Source organism: Pagrus pagrus, assembly GCF_965226575.1.
Source record: "Pagrus pagrus genome assembly, chromosome: 11".
NCBI classification, from domain to species: domain Eukaryota; kingdom Metazoa; phylum Chordata; class Actinopteri; order Spariformes; family Sparidae; genus Pagrus; species Pagrus pagrus.
Genome location: NC_140195.1, coordinates 10810792 through 10833437, shown reverse-complemented (window position 1 = coordinate 10833437; position 22646 = coordinate 10810792). Strand labels below are relative to the sequence as shown.

At 40.5% G+C, this 22646-nt stretch overlaps 1 protein-coding gene across 1 annotated transcript; it reads right to left on the bottom strand.

Annotated features, from left to right (window-relative positions):
* Positions 1-7551: 7551 nt before the first annotated feature.
* Positions 7552-21195, bottom strand: LOC311265760 (dysbindin-like). The gene is made up of 4 exons (XM_084367740.1): positions 20775-21195; positions 12571-12720; positions 11305-11454; positions 7552-10285 (listed from the first exon to the last, which is right to left on the bottom strand). The coding sequence occupies exons 1-4, from the start codon at positions 20815-20817 to the stop codon at positions 9990-9992; spliced, it is 639 nt and encodes a 212-aa protein (XP_084223866.1). The 5' UTR covers positions 20818-21195; the 3' UTR covers positions 7552-9989.
* Positions 21196-22646: the final 1451 nt, after the last annotated feature.

The following is a 22646-nucleotide window of genomic DNA, read 5'->3' as shown; positions in this document are numbered from 1 at the left end:
CAGGCAACCAGTCGGCTCACTTTGCAGTCAACAATAGGTTGTTTGTTCATGCACGCAATGTGTCATTTTAATTGTGGTTTTTGTGGATGCAGTTCGTGTGTAGGACAGGATCAGTTGGAGCTCATGTCATTTTTCTGCATATTTGCTTCTGTGCCCTAATATATTGTATAAGAGAGTACACGGAAATGTGGACTTTCAGTGGGCTTTCTTGTTGTGCTGAGAAACAGGGCTCGGCTCAGGTGTACACCCCTCCCACACATATCTCAGGTTACCTTGTCTTATTTATGTCTGGCCTACATACCATGCAAATGTAGCTCAATTTCATAGATCCTCTAGACAGAAGTCATTGTTTTTGGTCCCAAAAACGCAAGGCTTGAGGCCAGTGGCCAACTTCACTCAATTACACTAAAAACCACTGACCAAGCCAGAAATCTGGGCGTAGTTATGGACTCAGACCTGAATTTTAACAGCCACATAAAGACTATCACTAAATCAGCCTATTATCATCTCAAAAACATTGCACGAATTAAAGGACTTATGTCTAAACAAGACATGGAAAAACTAGTTCATGCATTTATTCTTAGTAGGTTAGATTATTGTAATGGTGTCTTTACAGGTCTCAGTAAAAAATCAATCAAGCAGCTGCAGCTCATCCAGAATGCTGCTGCCAGAGTCCTGACCAACAGCAGGAAAATGGACCATATCACACCTGTCCTTAAATCCCTGCACTGGCTCCCTGTGAGCCAAAGGATAGAGTTTAAAATCCTGTTACTGGTCTACAAATCACTAAATGGCCTTGGACCTAAATACATGTCAGAGCTGCTGGTGGGATATGAACCATCCAGAGCCCTCAGGTCATCAGGGACAGGTCTACTCAGTGTCCCCAGGGTCAGAACCAAGCAGGGTGAAGCTGCATTTAGCTTCCATGGTCCTCACCTGTGGAACAAACTCCCTGAACGCCTGAGGTGTGTACAAACTGTCAGCTCATTTAAATCAGGGCTGAAGACATTACTATTACCTGCAGCTTTCGTATAGTGTAAGACCTTTCTGTTTGCCACTGCCTTTCACCGAAGCAATTTTAAGGCTTTGAACTGCACTGTAACTTTTATTTTCTCTGTGACTTTTGTTTTCTATCATTGTGCGTAGGAAATCTATTCTATTTTAGCCTACTTTCCTATTTCTTAACTTGTTTTAATGTTTCGTTTTAATGTCTATTTCTTAACTTGTTTTAATGTTTTGTTTTAATGTATTTTAAATGCTTTTATGCGCCTGTAAAGCACTTTGAGTTGCCTTGTGTCTGAATTGTGCTATACAAATAAACTTGCCTTGCCTTGCCTTAGGTACTAGATAAGTAAAGAATAGAGTTCTTTTCTGGGGAGTTTTTCCTTACACGAATCAAGGGTCTTAGGACAGAGGACGTCGTTCACGATAGAGATTGTAACACCCACTCAGGCGATGTGATTGTAATTTATGGCTATATAAATACAATTGAGTTGACTCTTCCATATACATATTCCATACAAATACAGAATATAGGCACCATTTGTGTCTAGTTTTGTCTGTATTTTTTTTAGGATACTTTTTTTTTGTTTGTTTGTTTTTTTTTCAAAAAACAGGGTTGCAAATCAAGATCAAGTTTGTAGTCCCCACATGCTACTCACAAGATACATTATATAGATGTGTCCATAAAAAATAAAGTAATAAAAAATGAACAATTTCTTTTTTGGAGTACAACAGATGAGTGATAGTGTCCAACAGCCTGAGGAAAGAGTCACCAGTGGTGACACATCATTTCAAATTGAGTCAAAGGATTAAGTTACAAATGATAATAATCTTTTAAGTGATGAGCATGTGTCCTGCCAAAGACAACTTTAATTAGAGCCCTAACCTGGTAAGTAGAGCTGGTTGGCAGAGGGAAATGATGTTGATGATGATAATGTTATTACATTTTTTCACTTGGAATACCTGACAACTATTAACCCATTAAAGTTCCTTAGGTTTCAAAGTAGTTTTAAGCCATATTATGGTCCGACATAAGGCAAGGCAAGGCAAGTTTATTTGTATAGCACAATTCAGACACAAGGCAACTCAAAGTGCTTTATAGGGGCATAACAATTACATTTAAAATTCATTAAAAACAAGTAGGAAGACATCAACAAAACATTAAAACAAGTTAAGAAATAGAAAAAGTAGGCTACAATAGAATAGGTTTAAAAGAGACAAGACTAGAAAATAAAAGTCACAGTGCAGTTCAAAGCCTTAAAATTGCTTCAGTTAAAGGCGGTGAAAAACAAAAAGGTCTTCAGCCTTGATTTTAAAGAGGTGAGAGTTAGAGCAGACCTGCAGTTTTCAGGGAGTTTGTTCCAGATATGTGGAGCATAATAACCGAACGCTGCGTCTCCATGTTTAGTCTTGACTCTAGGGACTGAAAGCAGACCTGTACCTGACGACCTCAGAGGTCTGGATGGTTCATAACGTAGCAGCAGATCAGAAATGGAGTGATGTGATCTTCTCTTTTGGTTCTTGTTAGAACGCAGCATCGTTCTGAATCAGAAGAAGAGTCCTGTAAAGACACTGTTACAGTAGTCCAGCCGGCTGAAGGTAAATGCATGGACAAGTTTTTCCAAATCCTGCCGCGACATAAGTCCTTTTATCCTGGATATATTCTTATGGTGATAGTAGGCTGACTTTGTAATTATCTTAGTGTGGCTGCTGAAGTTCAGGGCTGAGTCCATGATTACACCGAGGTTTCTGGCTTGGTTTGTAGTTTTCAACATTACAGACTGAAGCTGAGCAAAGACTGTTCGTCGTTCTTCCTTGGCTCCAAAAACGATTATTTCAGTCTTATTTTTGTTTAACTGAAGACAACTCTGACACATCCAATCACTGATTTGTTCAACGCATCTACTCAGCGTTGGTATGGGATTATAGTCCCTTGGTGATATGGTTATGTAAATTTGTATATCATCTGTGTAACTATGAAAAGAACGTTTACTTTACTGTACTTCTTTACCCTACTCTCCAAGCTTTCATCCTTGTTTTTTATTTTTTTATTTTCATCATTCTGATAAATACCATGAATTATCAAAATGGGCAGAGACGTTTCTGCCCTAGGAAAAAAACTGCTTGGCTCACAGGCTAAGCTACCCTCCTCATTCAATTAGAAATAATCGTTCTTGAGAAGGCAATCATGGCTTTTATGTTTTATATCACGCCATGTTCCAAGGACGCGTCATACCAGCATGTGGCTGAGCGGTTGCTTTTCACGCCTGTCTGTCTGTATTCAAATCTTTTACTTAAGTCAAAGTAGCAATATCACAATGTAAAAATACTCAGTTACGAGTTAAAGTCCTGCATTCAAAATTGTACTCAAATAGAAGTACAAAAGTATTAATTTGCAGAATAGCTCCTGTCACTGTAATGTTTCGGCATTGTATACTATATACTCAGAGTTTTATTTGACCTCCTTGTATTCACGCTGTAGCTTGTCATGGTTGAGCTTCTTTTAACCACAATACTTTTTAAAGGTAGTTGATGTTTGGTAATTCAAGCCGCTCAATATATCATTTAAGAAATTCGTATACATTGGCCATTGTAAACTTGTAATCTTAAAAGTAACTAGTAACTAAAGCTGTCAGGTAGTTGTAAAAGAAGAAAACGTACATCTAAATTGTAAGCGTAGTACTTGAGTATATCGCACTTTGCTTTCCACCACGCCTCGCATTATATGAATCATCATGATCTGCCCTATGGCGTGTTTAACGGTTTTATAGGTGGGGTTTCAGTATGTAGTTTCCAGAGAATTATGTTCTCTGAATAATTATTGGTATTCTCATTCCATTCCACTCAACACTCATCACGTGGATATACAGTGAGTCATGTGCACATAAATTAAATACTCCGTCATGATCATATAAACGAGAACCACTGTGTGATTATCGAATGTCATTTCAGTAGAAAGGCGTTCTGGTCATCTCGGACAAAATGCAAACTTGCCCTGCTCGTCATTGTCCTGACGGCGTGGGAATACAATTATGTTTTAATAAGCATCTATGAGTATGAAACAAGACTCTTGGCAGAAAGATGAAGTGGAGAGCTCCTCCCTGTTGATTTATCCTCATGTTACCTTCAGATTCTTTTGTACTGTCACAAATTGAAATGGCATGTTCAAACTGCAGTGAATGACAACCTGATGGGTGTTTATGTCCCATTTGTTCTGGTATGTGACATCTGTGATCACTGAGAGCAAGAACAAACAAAACTCCTGCATGCGCAGATAGTCTTAGTGCAGAGAAACAAATACCTGTTTCAGCTATAATCTGGCATCTCGCTCTGTATTTTGAGGCTCTAAGGCTGATTCTGCTGCACGTTTGTCCGTTCTTATGAGGATAATTGTGGAAAAGTGGAAAGACAGATATGTTCAGACTTCTCACCACACTGAACTTGGCAGCAAATCACTCACAGTGTTCAATGTTTATTAAAGATTAGGTTTTATTGCAATAAAAGCATGTACCTAAAACCAAGGTGGTCTACGGAGATCATCTGAATCTGAAAGCAAAAGCGTATGCTTTTATACACCAAGTATAACCCCTCCTGTTGTGGGCCTTAGACTTTGGTACATCCCTGAACTGCTTGTTCAGTCTCCTCTCGGCACTATGGTTTTCTGTTTCCCTTCCCTGTGTGCTTCCAGATGCAGTTAAACTGTCACTAAAAGTTAATAGCGCCTGCATTCCACAATTATTGCTGTTAGTCACTCTACACAATGTGGGCGGTGCCTGTAACCAATTTAACTTGATAGTTGATCCCGTCAAGTCCCGTCAACAAACAAATACCGACTGTGTTGACGGTATTTGACGCAGTGTGGACGAGACTCAAAAATCGACTATGTTTCTCTAGAAGTAACAAGTTTCCCACACAATGATGATTATTTGACACAACAAAAAGGATCGAGGAATAAGTCGGTGGAATTCGAGGTTTGAAAGTGTTACGGCATAGATAGAGATAGAGGGTTTTTTTAAGATTCAGTCCTGTAATCTTCTGTAGGAACTGGTTATATTGGTACCCCCAGCTTGTGTCAACTCTTTTCGGTCTTAACATGGGCTATTGGGTTAGAAGACATAAGAGGGTAGTTTCATTAAGCCTGTTCTGTTTTCAATTTCACCTTTGATGACCTCAGTGAAGAAGGGAGGGAGTTACTGGGACTGTGCTTATGGATGAAACATGAATAATGGCAAAGTGGGAGAACTGGAAACTAGTGATTAAATATTGTTGACTCTGCTCAGTTGCCTTGAGTGGTATTTGAATACATGGATTATTGAGACAATCAAAGCTTAAAGGTCCTGGATTTAAAGTTTATAAAGGCTAGAAGTTTGTTGATGTGGGTCAGAATGATCTTAATTCATGTATGAATGCTCGGTGAACTTTGACACTAAAAGAATATGTAGTGGCTAGGGAAGATTTTACTGTTATACATTGCAAATATAATTTAAGTTGATGCAGCGTATGATGGCTCAACCCCAAACCACGGCCTGTTGTATTTTTGTATTATATCTGAACCCTGTAGGTCATGCAGTATAAAGGGCAAAGTAAATTTAATTGTGCTAAAAATTGTCTTCTTGTCAGACGTTGTAGGAGGAATTATATAGACACTGTGCAGAGTTTCAGGTGAATGGACAAAGTCACTGAAGTTCTCAATATGTTTCCCACCTGGGGAGTTTTGATAAATGCATGTCTATCAAGTTGAAATCTCTGTGTCTATTGGTCGAAGCGTAGGAATATCTAGTTGAAGACGATGGGTCTGTACATGTTAATCTGTAATTGAGAGACTATGTACAAGCTCTTTGCCAAGAGGAAAATAAGTTAAACTCCGTGTATCACAAAATGGATGACAAAAACAAACATGGTTCGGCATGGTTCAGCTCCGCGTAGCTTGACAAATGGCTCTACAAACAGCACCAGTCCTTGCAGTGATAGACAACTCGGGATGGGTACATAAACCAAGTATAAAAAGGACCCCAGGGCTTAATTATCAATTGTTCTTTTAACTGTACTTTTTAATGTGTGGTGCAGTTTATTATGGCATTGCAGCCTCTCCTCTGCCGAGCTTCTCAACATAAGCACACTTGGAGCAAAGTTGGCAGAGCAGAGAGTCTGCGGTGGAGAGAGTGAAGTGAGTCGGGTGAAGATAACTCAAAGTTGTGATTTAAAACCTTCACAACTAGTACTTTATCAATACACCTTATCAACAGAAACTGTTCTGTCCATTGTCTCTCTTCTACTGACGCTACGTTTTACACAAGGCCATCACGCTGACTCCTCTACTTGTGAATTGAGACCTACGAACTGCCGGTACTTTAACGTAACAACTCTTTAGCTCAGTTTGCCACATACTGGTACTGTATCTTAAAATATTTTTAAAAATTCTTGTGAACTTGGCTGCTAAGGTTAACCAGCCACTCCTCCATTTTCCCTAAAGGAAATGACTCACATCAGCAAAGGGAGGAGGACCGATACTAACTGAAGTCTGTGCTCTTCATTATTTCTGACCCTCACTCACTATTTTGATGTCAGGAATATATTTTATTTACATGACATTATAAGTTTGTTTCCAGTGAAATATTATTGAGTTTATAGTGATTGTTGGTGTCGCTGCTTTAGAAACAACATACATCTATGTTTCAAAGCTGAGCCGAGTCCAGACACTGGTGGCTTTGGTGAAGGGGTGAAGAGCCGATGTGATGTGGAGCAGGACTTCTGATTAGCTCAGTAGACCCTTGGGTGCTGGACATGATGAGAGCGGGAGGTGAATTAGGTGGAGAGCAACAGATAATGGATCAGCTTAAATTTGACAGCAAGATGATTGGCTCAAAGGGCTTGTGGTAAAGTGTGATTGGTTTAACTGAAAGAGTGAATGCCATCGGTCACTGGATTGAGTTGTAAGAGGGAAGAGAGAGAGTAAATAAAAGACTGAACTTGAAGCAAGTTTAATTAAACAAGGGGCAAACCTGTGAAACTAGAAGAACAAGAAAGCCAATGCTCAAAGAAAAGAGGATCAACTGCCGGTATGCAGAGTATGAGTTTTCACTGTGCAGAAATTTCTCCCATGTATCAGACAGTATGGGCTTTAAAACATTTCTTGATATCCGAAAGAGAGGGTGTGCTCGTCATGTTTGCCATTTTCAAATAGCAGGTTCCCATATGAACATTAGAACAGGTTTTGCTTACTCTAATCATCTCTCCTGTTCATACAGGCCCAGAAGATTCCCCCCATGTAAAGCAATTTCAATTTAGGTTATGTTCTGTTCAAACGTGCTCGTCTCTTCCTGGGAAACCATCGCTCTGGCATGAAATTTGAACCCATCACCCAGAAAACAAATTATCACAGCATTCAAAAATGCATCAATGGTCATGTGAGTATTGTAATATGAAGAGAAAAATGGAAACCTTTATTTTATATATGCAGTATGCAGCCACTCTAAGCTCTCCATTTTGTTTGTTACATTTTATGATTCACCAGTCGGCTAGAAAGAGGTTTAGAGGAAGATGGTCATGAGACAACTGCAGATTGTGTAAGTATGAGAAAAGCCGAAAGAGAAACCAAAGGCCAGTGAGTGAAAGACAGTCAACACAGACAAAAAACAGTGCAGTAAATAAAGTAAATTCAACAGTCAGTTTTCTTTTTATTTAGCCCATAACAAGATGTTCAAATGGGGAAGAGACAGACATCATGATTAACACTGTAAAAATGTTGTTTTGAAAGTGGCTCAACCAAGGATAATTTTTGATAAATGTTTACTAGGCACACCTTCACAGACGCACCTTTATAGTCACAGTGCACCGAGCACATAAACAAACAAAGATTAGTCCGTTGAGTCATACTCCAGGTAAATACCAAACTGTCGTACATGTCACGTGGAGTAGAGGAGAAACATACTGGTGTCACCTGCGTAGTTAAGTAATGCATCGCTGTGTAGTTACATAAGTGAAAACAAAAAATGTAGTCACAAACATGAACATAATGGCATGCATTTACAAACACAGTTCCATTCATGATCCTGTAAATACACTGTAGTTAGCACATGCACACAGCAATAGAGTCATGATAACGTTGTCAAAGAGGGAAACCTTTTTTGGGTTTTGCTCACAGTGCTTCATTTCTGCATCATGTTGATTCTCTGAAACCTCAAAAAGAAGATGCCTGACCCCTGGACTTAAGCTGGAGCTATGTGTCTTTGAACTCGGTCCATTCAGATTGCCCTAGGCCATGCTGTCAGCCTGAAGTCGTATGTAGGTCTATGTGTTTTTACTGCAAAGCCGCTTTAACACTGAAGACAAAGAAGTAGCTCATCGTAGTTTGCCATGAGCACACACAGAGAAGGCGTAATCATAAAGAGGTCTGCCTACCTCATGATCTATTGTAATCAAAATGACGTTAAAGAAGAGGAAAATCCAAGGTAAGCAGTGCTCAGGTGCGATGAAAATGAAAAAGCTTGAATTTCTTTTTAGTAAAGCAGGGCATTATGATGGTGCAGCGTTGAGCACTGTCACCTAGCAGCAAGAAGGTTGTGCGTGGGTTTTCTCGGGGTACTACAGCTTCCTAGCACAGTCCGTAGACATCTAAGTTAATTGACCGATCCCAAGCTCCGCTCCCCTTAGATACTGTTACTAGATCGGGCAAGCTTGACAATAAGAAACACTGCGATGCCGGTCCCCTTTAGCCGGCTGCAGCAGTGTTTAATAGGAGTCAGGCGATATAGTTTCAAGAAGTCGACAGCAAGGGCTACTGTACGCGATGGAAGGATGAATTCACAATGTTAAGTTTTACAAATACAGCAGAACGTCAAGCATTGACACAAAGTGATTCCTGTCTGAAGGAAACCAAGACAAGTCACATATAGCCTACTTTGTGCCACACAAACTTACTCGTAGAGGCCAAGGATGACAAGGTTATCAGTCAACATCACTCCTGCACTGCTGGGTGTGCTGTTATGTGTTAGCTAGCATTTTGCTAACATATGCTAATATAAGATGTGACTCTACACAATGTGCACAAATCAATATGGAATGGACAACAAACAAGGGGTCTTATCCATGGATTTAACAATTAATATCTGGACACAGTATTGGAGATGGCGCCCTGTTCATGAAAGCTGCTCAGTGGCCCATGAAGTCAAACAAGCTCGACTTCCTGGATATAAAATTAGCCGGATCTTCTGCGATCTGCAGCCCATAGAGCCTGCATTGTAGACTTTCTTCAGAGTCAGCTAACTTCTAGTTTAGTGCCCGGCTAATTTGAATACAAATAAACTGATTTAATCTTGCAAGTCTTCTGGAATTTCCAAATTTTATTGGACTGAATGGCTCAAATTTTATGGCTGTTTCTTTCACAATGTACGCTTATGGGAAAAAGTCTGTTGTAACGCAATGTTGTAATCACACGATTTCGCCACAATAAAAGTTGGCTTGAAAGCCTGGCACTCAACACACTGGTGTTGATGTTGAGCTGATGGTGAAGTCTACTACACAGTTTAATACACTCTTTACATCGCACACAATTTGTCTTTGTTTTCGGGACATCACTTGTTCTCTGGTTTTACTTTGTTTCTGTTCTTTGACCTGTTGAAAACCTAAAAGCATAGATACGCTGCGGCCTTCCTGTTTCACGTGGCTGTGCTGTCAAGGTTTCCCTCTGGCAATAAATCAAATACAACTTATACTGATAATTTCCTTCAAGTCAGTGCATGAGAGTTGGATGACTCGTGTTATTTGCTTGTCACGAAACTTGGACTGTCTCCATTATCAAGAGTTCAAACAAACAATTGCTAGGATGAAGAAAAATCTGGTTTACTCAGGAAAACATTCAAACCACAGAGCAAATCACCGCTAGGTCAACCATGCTAGAGTTTCCACAAAATGAAATATGTAGAGAGACACAGAGAAAGAGAGAGAACTCTTTTTACCCTCTCTGTGTATTTGATAAAATTCAGTCTTTATGAAGATTTAGTCGCAAGGCATCTTTCCTCCTCATCTTCCTCCTCTGTTTCTTCATCCCTGGTATGGGGGACAGAGGTCAGCAGCAGAGTGTCGGCATGGACTTCTTCGTCATCCGACTGGATCACAGGCGTGTCCGCTCCAGCCCCGCTGGTATCACTGGAGCCAGACGATGTAGAGGACATGCGAGGCTTTGAGCCGCGCTGAACTTCATTTTGCCGTTTCAAAGGTGCCCGTTCCCTGTAGACCACCTCTGCATCTTCATCCTCCTCATCCTCTTCTTCGTCCTCACCCTCTGTAGGCAGAAGCTGTTAGAACGTGTCCATACATCATCTTTCAGTGCAAGTTATTTTAGCAGAGTTCACCTGCATTATTCAGTTTGTCTGGGTTAATTTCAACTTTGAATGGAGAAAGTTAAATGTTTTACTTTTTTAATAATGTTCATATTAATCCTAAACACTGGTACTATAAGGCACAGTGTCCTGCCTTTTGTCTCTGACGCAGGTTTTTTTTTTTTTTTTGTATTTTTGCAGATTTGCTGATATTTTCTATCTATTCGCTGATGCCTGTGTAATTTTACTGTCTGCACATACTTTTCTATCTAATTGCACAGAATAACAAGTGTCTCTTACAATGGAATTAATATTATACGGTAACAATTAATTTCATGGTACGTAGGTGACAATTATTAAGTAGCATATTTGAAATATCCTTGAAATTACCTTCCAATCACTACAGTAATTACCTCAAAATTTATTGAAAATGATCCCAGCGTGTTTCAGTAATAATCTGCTATATTCTGCCAATAAGCAGTTAATAAATAGTTAGTCATTTCTTTAATACATTTCCTGGAAACTTCACTCAGGTTTCATCTTAACTTCTGCTGCGTTAGCCACTAAATTAAAATGGGTTGTTGCAGCTCAACTTCCAACTAGTTGCCTGTCAGTGAATTAAAGTAATTTTACATTTTCACATTTCTATCATTAGAGCAAATCAATCCAACCTGGGACATATTCCTAAATGCCAATAGTTAGCCACCATGAATTGGTAATTATGACAAATACAATTCATTATCAAGAATCAAGAGATTAATGTCCCATTTTCAAAGGTGAATTCCTTAATTGTCTATTTAGGCCCATTTTAGGCCTTTTCATTGTTATTTATTTATTTATTTAGTAGCCTGCTAGACAGAAACTAGTTGGAAATTAAAATGCATTATCTGCAGAAGTTATGCAGAAACCAGGTGGAAGTTTGCTGGAAATCTATCTAATCTATCTAATCTAATTGCAGTGCAACATAAAAAGCAATCAGCACCTGGTAGTGGAGATGCCAGCGCTCCCTCATCTGCTCCTGAGCCTGAGTTGAGGAACACGTCAAGGGCCTCCTGGTCAGAGATGTCCATCAGGTCCATCTGCTCCAGGACGTCCACGTTTACCTCCATGGAAGAGATACTTCCCATGGGGGCTGCATATGCAGGCATACCAGCATAAATGACATAAATACACACTGTTTGTGTCAAAAGCAATACATAACATTTGAATTTTGACACTATGTCCAGTACATTGGCCTATGATGTGCACTCTCAGTACTTTTGAGTCATAGTCATCTGTTTTTTAAATGTTCAGATGCATTTAAATAAGGTTAATAAATAATGACAATTAAGGAAAGACTGTACAGGTGAATGGTGTAAAAATCTTAACTATTAGATAACACCATGAAACTTGTCCAGTTGATCACGTACTTCAAGACAATTATTTTTTTGTTAAATCGTTTGTTTGAATAGGCTAATGAGGCATTATTTATATTAAAGTGTGCTATTATGCAAACTTTTTCAGAGCAGAAATCTGAACAGTGGATGAAGCCAGGTTTAAAATTCCTGTTCTTGTTGTCAACAGTCATAAAAATATTTTTGGATTTTTGCCATGTTTTTAGGAATACAATTTTACATCAGTCAGGATATATAGTAAACAGTATATATATGAACAAACACCCCTGCAAAAACCTTCACAATATAGGAGTAAAACTTGAACGTTTGGTGTATGTAAGTTCTTCTGAAGTGGAGATTTCTGGCTCAGAGTATGAGAAAAAAAGTCATTATTAGGAAAAAAAAATTACATATGTAATTACATATGTACATTTTTAACAAAAAATAATACAGCACCGGTCAGTAGGATAAAGATGTATAAAACCAATAAACTGTTTGATTACTTATATTAAAGCATTTAACAATAAACTAAAATAAACACCTGAATGTGTATTTTGGATGTTTTCTTTCCATTAGTCTATTTGAAGATAAATAGGCCCACATTTTTTTAAAGTTATTACCTGTTGTCTCACACTAAAAATGTATTTCAAACCTGAAAATAGTTTGCTAAATGTTCAGTTTCCCATCAGTATGTAACTTTCAAAACATTTCACACCCACTTTTCAAGTCAAGTCAATTTTATTTATTCAGCCTGATATCAAGCATCACGAGGAGCTTTACAATCTGTTCAGTTACCACACGCATCGCTGATAAAAATAAAAAGAATTAAAAAGCCTCCAGGTCAGAACGCCACGTAAGAATGTACCGTCACTCACGTTTCCTGCAGTCGATCTGCAGGTGAGAAGAGGGCAGGTAGTTGTCGACATCATGGTGGTAGACCTCTTCAAAAAAGCGCTGTCTCTCCCTCAGCTTCAGGTGCTGGGCAGAGTCATTGTCCAACACCCTCTGGGAGATGTCTGTCTCCGCTGACCACAAAAACAAAAACAAGACACATACAAATACACTTAAAAAACATCAATCAACCATCACTACCTCCCTTAATTTCCTGTGATTTCTCTACTGTCTGTAAATGAAGGCAATAAATGCGGAATGGTTTACAAGAAAGTTAAATTATGTCAGAGGAAGGTCAGTTGAGATGGACATGTTTGTTTTTTGTTTGTGTCTGTTTGCCACCCTCTTACAGGAAGCTAATGGTTAACCTGATCTAGTACCCAAATGTGTAGTAAAATGTATTGAAGCCAGTCCTTTGGAAATGCATGACAAGTCATGTCAACACCCACGTCTAGCTGCAGGCTTTTACTTTATAGTTGCCAAACCTCCCAACAGAAGTGCCATTAACTCATCCAATAGAAACACAGTAACGTCCAAAGAAGATAAATTGAATATGTATGACTTACTTGTCAGATGTTATCAGTGTTTAATGTCAAAAGAAATATTTTTCCAATACAAATAATAGCAGCCCTGTTTTACAATATTTTTGGTAAAGTAAATGCCAATGCATATGGCATTGAAAATTACTTCCAATTGAAAAAACTGAAATACTTTTCTTAGTAAGCTGCTGTCATATACAGTCTATACATCAACTGAGTATTTTGTTTTCTTTACCCTTCGTCTTTCTTTCCCTTTATATTCCCACTTTCCTTCTGTCGGCCCAAAAGTAAAGGTTCTCATGACATTTTTCTGATCTCTAACAGTCGTCATTAAGTTTGATAGTCAGTTTGTTAACAAATGAAGATTGTACTAATGGCATCATTAGTAGCTATTTGATTAACCAAATATTTGCTCTGTGTATACTTGTGACCAACTGCTCAAAACACAACTTTAGAAAAAGCATTCATTCAAATAAACATGTCGGACGCTTCCTTGTCTAATCCTGTCTTTCCATTACAACAGTGCAACATTACAGTGAGTATGCAAATATCTGCTGATGGGATTTGCATGAGTGCACAGTGTTTTTTGATTGGCTTTTAGGGTGTTAAGATAGGTTTGGTGTCAGCTTAACTGTCAAACCTGCAGCTTAAGCTAAGCTCACACCAAACAGTTTTAGCCCCAATTTTCTGTTCGCCTTTTGTTTGTTGAGGTTGCCGACAAAAAAGCCCAGGATCGGTGACTAGTCGGCGCTTGCTCCCGTGTTGTAACAATCGGCGTGCCTGTATTGTTCAAAGCCATGATCCAGGAGCTGGTTGATGTGTTGCCAATGCCTGCTGGCATCTAGCAGTCTAAGTATCTGGCTGAGTCACCGACAGGTCGGGGAGCCAGGAACGCGTTGCAACCAACGAGAGTAGACGTTCTTTCATTTCTCCCTCCTTCCTCTTCCTCTCCGCTGTCAACGGCAGTAACTGTCTGAAACCCGTCTTATCATGCATCCATTTGAATGGACTGAGCACAATGATAGCCTATAATGTCAGTCTGGATACATACATGAGTTCAGTATTTGTAATCGTAATATGAGCAGGCAGTTTCACATTTTCAGTGCAATAATAAAAAATCCTTGCTGCCTTTCCCTGGACAATATTTGTTTCTTTTACTTTTTCACTGAAAATCAGCAAACAAACAACTATTTGGACCGTGTATGTAACCCCCTTACACTGATCAATCATATAGTGTGTAAACCAAAATGACTGCAAGAATCCCGATTACAAGTAAGAAGAAGGTGCGTCGTGGGAACAGCACAGCGATTTCACAACTTTCAAAGATGTGTAGTGTTCCCAAGTACCACCGTTGATCTGCAGTTACTCTCTCCTTGGTGTTTACAGACTCATATGTATGAAACCAAAGGGTCCAGAAAAGGATGAGTCAGCTACTGCAAACCTCGTACATCACTGAAGACATTTCTCTACCCTAGCTAGCAATTTATGACATTACTGAGATATGTTTTTATTTCAACGCATGACAATACAGAGTGTTGTGAAAAACAAACGAGCATCTGTCCTTAGGTCTACCTCCCGCTTTGACCTCTGCCAGGCTGTCCAGCTGTGGTTGTGTAACCATGCTACATCCTCCTCAGCGAACATTGTGCCCTAGCCCTGTGGGCCCCATGAGCTGACACTTTGACTCATGTCACCAGTGTTTTAATGCTTGTGAGTGTGTGTATGCATGCCCACGTAAACTGTATGTGTGTGTGCTTATGCATCCATGCTTTTGTGTGCGCATGCGTTTGTTTGCATGCTATTTAGGCTATGCTCATTTTGTCACCCAGTGTGTGTAACGTGTAACAAGCCTCCATGACTAACATGTTTACATGATGCCGACAGATGGATTGAGCATGCACAATAACAACATTCACTTTGCTTCAGCTCCAGATCTTTTAAGGTGCTTCTTCTTTGAAAAAAAATGAAAAAAAAGAAGTAAATCTGTGTCACCCAGCCTCCCTCCTCAGATGACTCCATTTCCAGAGAAAAAGCTAGTCTGTCAGTCGTTGCTCCAAGGCCCTGGGGGGGTGTGTGTCCACACTTGTGTGCAACGGCCCTTTATTCTGTCATTCAAGCTGACTGTAGAGGCAATAAACCACTCTGCAGATCACAATCTGATATTTTACAGCAGCTGGGAACACAGTCAATGACATAAACCTTACACCTGACATTTTAAAGCTACTACAAGGAACTTTCCTTTTTTTTGTTGATTCTGGCGCCCCCTTGGGAAAACAGTCATAACACTGAAACATTAGTTAATTTTGTTTTAGACTCACCGGGATAAGTTGGAATCTGACCCGTTCACAGACTTTAAGAATAACTAGAATAATCATAGAAATAGCCACTCCTCTCACTGATGGTCTTGTCTGCTTATGTAGGTCATATAGAGGGATCAGTACTAAATTTAGACTGTTTCATAACCAGTTAAAAGTTCTTTGTAGTAAGTCTTAAAGCAACCACTCTTAGAATTACCATTCTGAGGGCAAACAACCAGTCCAGCTCCGATTAAAATGCGAATCATGCACTGACAAATATCAAAACTATTTATTTGCAAACAAATTCACAAGTTAAAAATACAAAGAATGAAATCACGGCCAGGCCAGCAGGAGTTAGGCTTACCTAATACCCCCTTTTGACAGCGCTACTGCCTGACTGCTCCAGCCAGTTAAGTCCAGCGAGACAGCACACAGAAAAAACACAGTGGGGTGGAACTACTCGTGACCAGTTCTTGCATGGCGTTTGGCATGGAAGATTAAGGTAACGTCGTATTAAAGACACAAATGAGGTATTTACTAACGTTCATGTCATAGAACATAGAACACTTCCAGGTTGCAGGACTCATTCTTGTGGCTCTCTATGGCCTCAATATGCCAAGCTGCCAAAACCTCCTGCCGCCTCGGCCGCCTGCCAGTGTCCATGACCAGTCAGAAGTCATTATTTGGCAGCAGTGGGAAGCTTGAGACGAATAAACCAGTTACTATGTAACAGCATGACAAGGCTTCTGATGATGATGATGATGAAACTAAACAGCTTACGTAAACGTCGGTTATGCCCGCTGGCCTTATGGGGTCTCTCTCTCTCTGTCTCACTACTCGAGTTGAGATAGCCAGTGGACACGACCAGCCCACGCAAGTGCTCAGCTGCTCCATCTGTCTGCGTCTTTGCAGGAGAAAAACATGTATGTAGAAGATTGATTCATCTAGATAACCTCTGAGTTTTCATCCACCCTGCTGTGAAAGATGTGTAGGAGGTCTCCATGCAAATTAGCTGAGGTTACATTACTACCATGCTCTGCTTGAGACCCAGATGGTGTTCATATCCTCTGTTGTGGAATTCCTTGCTTTTGACAGGGTTTATTAAACGCCAACGATCCTTATGTGGCAGATATTTTTTTCCACCTTCAGTCTTGAGTCCAATGTTATTTACTCTTGACTTGTATCTATAAAGTTTGACTCTCTTAGGGACAGACCAATGGAACAAAAGAGCTTGTGACATATGGTCCCGGAAGAAATATTGCGTAATGAACAACGGTTGACGTTGATGTTCAAGATGGGTTTGTGCGAGGGTTGGTAAGCAAGTATGATGAAACAGGCCCGGTGTTAAACGAGGCAACTCACTGAGTATTTGGGGTGCTGCTTTACACATCTAGGCTACAAAATACAGGTCACGAGGAAAGGATTTACTGTAGGTGGGTCAAGGAACAGAGAACAGCTGTGAGAATGGCTGTTGCTTTGACGGGGAGGCGTTTGCCTTGGGATATTAAGAGACATTGCTTATAGAAGAGGAAGAAGAAAACAAAAAACAGGCTGGTTCCACACTGATTTACCAGATGTATTTTATGTCTATGACTGCCGACGCTCCACTGGAACACATCGCTGCTTTGTAACAACGACTGATGCACAGAAGGGGCAATATTATTTGAACAGAAGCCAGGATTATTAATTCAGTATGACTGCTGAACTCATTCTGCTGATGATTACCATGGGACACAGTAGCAGTGTTGTTACTGTTTCCACTGCAAGACACAAGTCTCAGTTCAGGGATCACCACTGTGAAGGTGTTATCTGAGGACTGAAGGCTCTTCAACAAACATTCACCTTTTCCCAAAGTGAGATTGTGATGTTTTTACCATGTAGTGACACCACCAGCCTATGAGAATATTCACTCTGTCCCCTGTTCATTTCAGTTGAAGCCTGGGTGATTCGAGGATGTGTTTTCTGTTCGGTGTGATCTGTCTATTACTCTAATATTAACAGACTACAAAGTGCGGCTTGCTCTGATACGTTGTTTAGAGGATGGCCCTTTGACTTTGAAAACAATGCTATATTTCCATCGTTGACTTTGCCTTTAGCCTCAGAGAGACCAAAACTCAGGGCCAGTGTCCACGTAACATTTCTTTGTGGTAGAAAACCGTTGGCACTGTGCTTGGGAGCACCGGGTTGAAGTGCTTAGAAAAAATGCTGTATGTTGGCTTTGATTGACATGAGCTAAGACTATGGTAACAGACGCCCAATTTCACTACTAACAACACATATCTCTGTTATTATAGTTCATGTCTGATCAAGCTCAGACAATGTTCTTTCCTATTACTTGATTATCATGGTCACAGGTGACAAGTCCTGCCCTGATCTGATATGATGGGTTGCCAGAAAAAGAGCGGTGGTAAATTTGGGATATAGCTCTTCCACCCTTGAGGCTCCTGTGATTTTGTCCAACTCTCGCCAGTATGTGGACAAGCACAAGAGAGAATACTCATTCTGTTCTCAGACAGAGACAAAGTTGTTTCTGGTCACTAACTGAGTTAAACTTCACAGTATAACAGAGCTGCCCTCTGAAATCCCATAACACTTGTGATCTGTGACAGGACCTATGCCCCCTACCCAGAAGTCCCTGCTCCATCTCAGCCCACACTGAACCATAATTACCTCAGGCTTAGAGTTACATAACACTGGTACAATCCGTTAACTGCACACCCTACAACACTGGACTCCTACAGCATTGTAGTGCATGACTACACAGCTTACTGCCTTGGTTGTCTGTACATGAATGCATGTAGGATGTCTGTGTTGGCTCACTTTGTGGGAAAAGAGAGTAAGAAAGAAAGAAAGAAAGAAAGAAAGAAAGAAAGAAGGAAAGAAAGAAGGAAAGAAGGATAGGAGTTTGTCAAAGAAAGGCGAATGTGGTGTTATGTAACTTGAGCCTGCTGTGCATTATTCCTGGTATAAAGTAACTGTAGTGTCAGTGATTTGAGGCAAAGGGCTTTACAGGGTCTGCTTGCCTCAGCTAAGGCTCATACTGACAAATAAAAGGGTGCAGTGACGCCATGCTTTTGTTGTGTGTTAGCGCAAACACACACAAACTGAATAGATGTTATCTCATTTTCATTTATTCTCTTTAGTCTCCATTTTCTCGTCCTTCCAGATTACCTCTCCTTCAGACATGTTCACTCTTGCATTGCTGTTGATCACTTCGTCAGCACTTTGATTATATTATGGAATCTAAGACATGTCGAGGTGGTTGGTGTGTGTGTTTCAGAGAGGGGTGGGGGTGGGTGGTCCAGGGCCAGAGGTGTCAGTTGAGCTGAAGCACATGATTTCTTCATCCTCCTGATTATTCTTGCACAGTCTGATCCTCTTTCCACTTCCGCTGCTCTGCTCCTGATAATCCACACTGCTAGTTTTCATAATCCCATTTCAGATATGACACATCATTCTCTCAGGTTGTTGTATTTAGCCCCAGAAGGCAATATGTAATTCTTTCTCTCTGTTTTCCTCGCTACCTTATCAGCGTCTTTCGACTGTGAATAAATGCGTCATGACCCACTCTATGTCATTTCAGTGGCGCAGTCATACATCAAAAGTCCTGGGAACTGCACTGGAAGGAAGGGAACAAATGTTCCTATTGAACCAAAGAGTCACATGGTGAAGCATTCAATCCCCCTGTGGCAAGCGGAAAAAAGGAATCCCATGATCATCTTTCTGTTTTCAACGAATACAGAGACTGGCTGTTTGTGTGGAAGAGGCAGAGCTCGTAAAGCAGTTGCACTGCATGGCCAGTCACATTTGACAGCCCATCTATCTCTAAACTCCACCTCCTCCTCTCCAGCAGCTCTTACTTCCCCCCGGGGGCCAATGACGGTGTCACCCAGCTCACAGCAGTATACGGCCTCATCATCTTTAGGTATTACTGTTATTATATACTGAACCAATCGCTTTCCTCTGCTGGCCTCGTAGCCACGGCAGTCCATCAAGCGTAAATCATTTATGAGTGAGATCACTGCACCACAACAGGAACCTCCCCCGCCATGCTTCCCCACTCCTTCTCCGCCCCCACACATATATATACATACAGGCATGTAGTAGAAGTAAATACCAATGTCCCACCGCTGTCATCTTCGTCATACTGCCGGAAGCTCTACCTGCAGCCTTGAGCAGCATTCTTGAACCTATCATTTAAAATCTACATTGGTTTTTACTTCACTGTCATCTTGAGGTTTCTTTGATCTCAGTGGTGCAACTATATCTTGAATCTCGTCTAACCACCCGCTCTGTAAGTGTCTGATCAGATAGTGTATTCCCAGGCCGTTCCCATCCCCATTCCCAAAGCCATTAACGCGCATCGCTCAGGGCTAAATGCAAAGATGACCTCCAGCCATGTCCACTGCTCCCCATTTAGTTCAATCAAAACAGGGCTTTCAGAAGTCTCCACAGAGCTCCCATGTAGTGCTCTGCCTCACACAGAAAGGTATTCATTAAGGCAGCAAGTAGTATAAGAAAAAAGCAGATTATTCTCGTATCACTTAAACACAAAATACAGCTCATGTGCAGTAATGTGTTCAATTTAGAAGGAAGGCACAATGATCCCCCGGCAAGCAGGTAGCAGTTAGCACGTCTTCCCTTGTTCTATATAAAGGGCTTCTTCCTGTTGCTTAGTCAGACTCTGAGAAGCAGTTGTTATCCTCTCACTGTGATTAAACCTCATCTGCATCAACAGTGTTGCATCACCTTCAAGGCTGTCAGGCTAACTTAGTTAAAAAGAAATAGCCTGTGGCTGTTATCATTACTTTGGACAAGTTGTTTTTTTTACAGAAGTTGCTAATGAGGGATAAACTGAACATGCATAACTTTGTGTTTTTCCTGAGCGATGATTTAATGCATTCTGGGGAGATGGTTTTTAATGCTGTAGCGCTGAGAAAATTATGTAACGGGCATGCAGTACCTACTGTACACACTGTATGTAATGTGATTTGTAACTGCAGAATTAAACATCTCTCATTAAGGAGTTTACTGTTTTGTTGAGAGGCTCTGAATGATGAGTCGTGATTTGTGTGGAGCAGAAGCAGTATTAGGGAATAAATAACCTCCGTACAATAAAACTTTCCCTGGCCTGAGTTATGGAACAATATCCTGAGAGACCATACCGTGGAAATGAATGTAGTAAATCATTCCCCGAATGACAAAAAGCACATTAAGTCTTACATTACAACAATGCAAAGTAAATCCCTGCAGGACATGAAGTTCAATACATTATACAATACTGCGAGTCTGCTTAGTACCACTTTCTCTTCAGCTGCATTTCTGTTAACTCATACACTGTTGGTTACTTACATGCCAGACGCTTGTTGTGGTTGGCTGACCCAGTAGACGACATGATCCAGTGGATGTGGGACTGGCTGAAGAGTGTTTTGCCTTTGAGTGTGTTTGGATTTTTCTTCTCCCCTCCTGTCAAGGCTCCAGGACAGGATGCTGGTGTGTACAGTGGCTGGTCATCTATTCATTGCATCTCTTGACTTTTGGCACCAGGACTATCAAAGATAGTGTATTCACATTACACTTTACCTCCCTCCCCTCCTCTCCTCTCCTCTCTTTCTTCCACTCTCTGCTCTGCCTTTTTGCTGTGTTTGGCGTCTCCCTCCCCCCCCCTTTTTGATCGCCTTTGCTGTTCTTTCAAGGTTTTCCCTCTCACTGCTTCACACTCTCATCTCAGCCGCCTCTCCGTGTCTCGCACACACAAACACAAACACACACACTCTCTTGCTCTCTCTCTCTGTCAGACAGACTCAGTAGGGTTGTAAGGAGCTGTGCAGCTTAGGGAAGGGGGGGAGAGTGATAGTGGGCTACGGCATTGTGGCCTGTACCAAGTGGCGACGACGAGGGGGTCAACAGGATCAGGAGTAGCCGAGGCTTTTACATAATGTTGAGGAATATACCAGGATTAGACCCCTCCCATCTCAACCATCACCGCCTTGCTGTAGATTTTTTATTATTCACTTTGTTGTAGGATGAAAGCTTGAGAAGTGAGCTGTGATAAGAGAGGAGGTACTGCATATTAATAAATCACCACACTCTCTCAGGATCACTAGAGGGAAATTTACATAATCCCCACACTGTATGTTACATGTAATACAATTTATGTAATGCTATGGAATGTTATATGAATCATGTTATATCATGTTATGTTAAATGACTGCATTAATTGTTTTATTGTTTTAATTTTTCTCTTGAATTGTACCATTTTCTTATGAGATATACTTTATAAAGGATTTATACAGTTTTGGCCGGATTAAAGGTCCAGTGTGAAGGATTAAGGGGGATCATCTGGCAGAAATGGAATAGAACGTTCGTAATTATGTATTTATTAGTCTATAATCACCTGAAACTAAGAATTGTTGCGTTTTAGTTACTTTAAAATAAGCCTTATATATATAGGGAATATGCAGAATACTGTTGCACAGTATGTGTCTACAGTAGCCCAGAATGGACAAACCAAGCACTTGCTCTTGAGAGAGGCTTATGCGTTCTTCATTTTTAATGGCCACCGTGGGCAAGTGTGACAGGACAGGGGATGCTCAGTTCTTTGCACTGGATCTTAAAGGAGCAATTTGTAAGATATAATTTTAGTTTAAAACATTCAAACAACATTCACTTTGTACCGCAGGAGGTGAGTTTCAGCTGGGAGATACACGCCAATGTTTCATTAGCTCATGGCTACCTAGCTATAAGCTAATAAGCTAGCTTGCTACAGCCAAGCATAGCTATCAAAGAGCAGCAGTTGACTGTTACCCGGTTGATATGTTGATACCTATATTTTTGGAGCCACCTTCAAATTCTGACCATATTTTGCACATGTAAAGAGTGTTATAAGAGTTTAGTATTGCACTTTAATAAAGTTGGCAGACTGTCAAGAGAAAATTCAAAATAAGACAAAAACTCGTCAAAAAAAAGCGTCCCTGTGTCTGTACCTGCTAACACCACCATGCTATCATGCTCAGAGTGGCAAAGCTAACATGCAAATGCAGGTGTAATGTTTCCCATCTTAGTTTGGTCTGTTAGCATGCCGGCACTTGCTAATTAGACACAAACTACAGCTGAGGCTAGAGGGAATTTAATTCGTCCTGTACTTTGTCATATTGGGCAAATTTAAATAATGCCCCAATGATGTGACCAGATTTAAAGTCAGAGTATCACAAAACATATTAA

Coding starts and splice junctions, on each gene's coding strand:
- LOC311265760 (XM_084367740.1), bottom strand. CDS start 20,817: ATGTCGTCTACTGGGTCAGCCAACCACAACAAGCGTCTGGCAT. Junction 12,721..20,774: donor CCACAACAAGCGTCTGGCAT/GTAAGTAACCAA, acceptor TTTTGTGGTCAG/CGGAGACAGACATCTCCCAG. Junction 11,455..12,570: donor GCAGATCGACTGCAGGAAAC/GTGAGTGACGGT, acceptor CTGCATATGCAG/CCCCCATGGGAAGTATCTCT.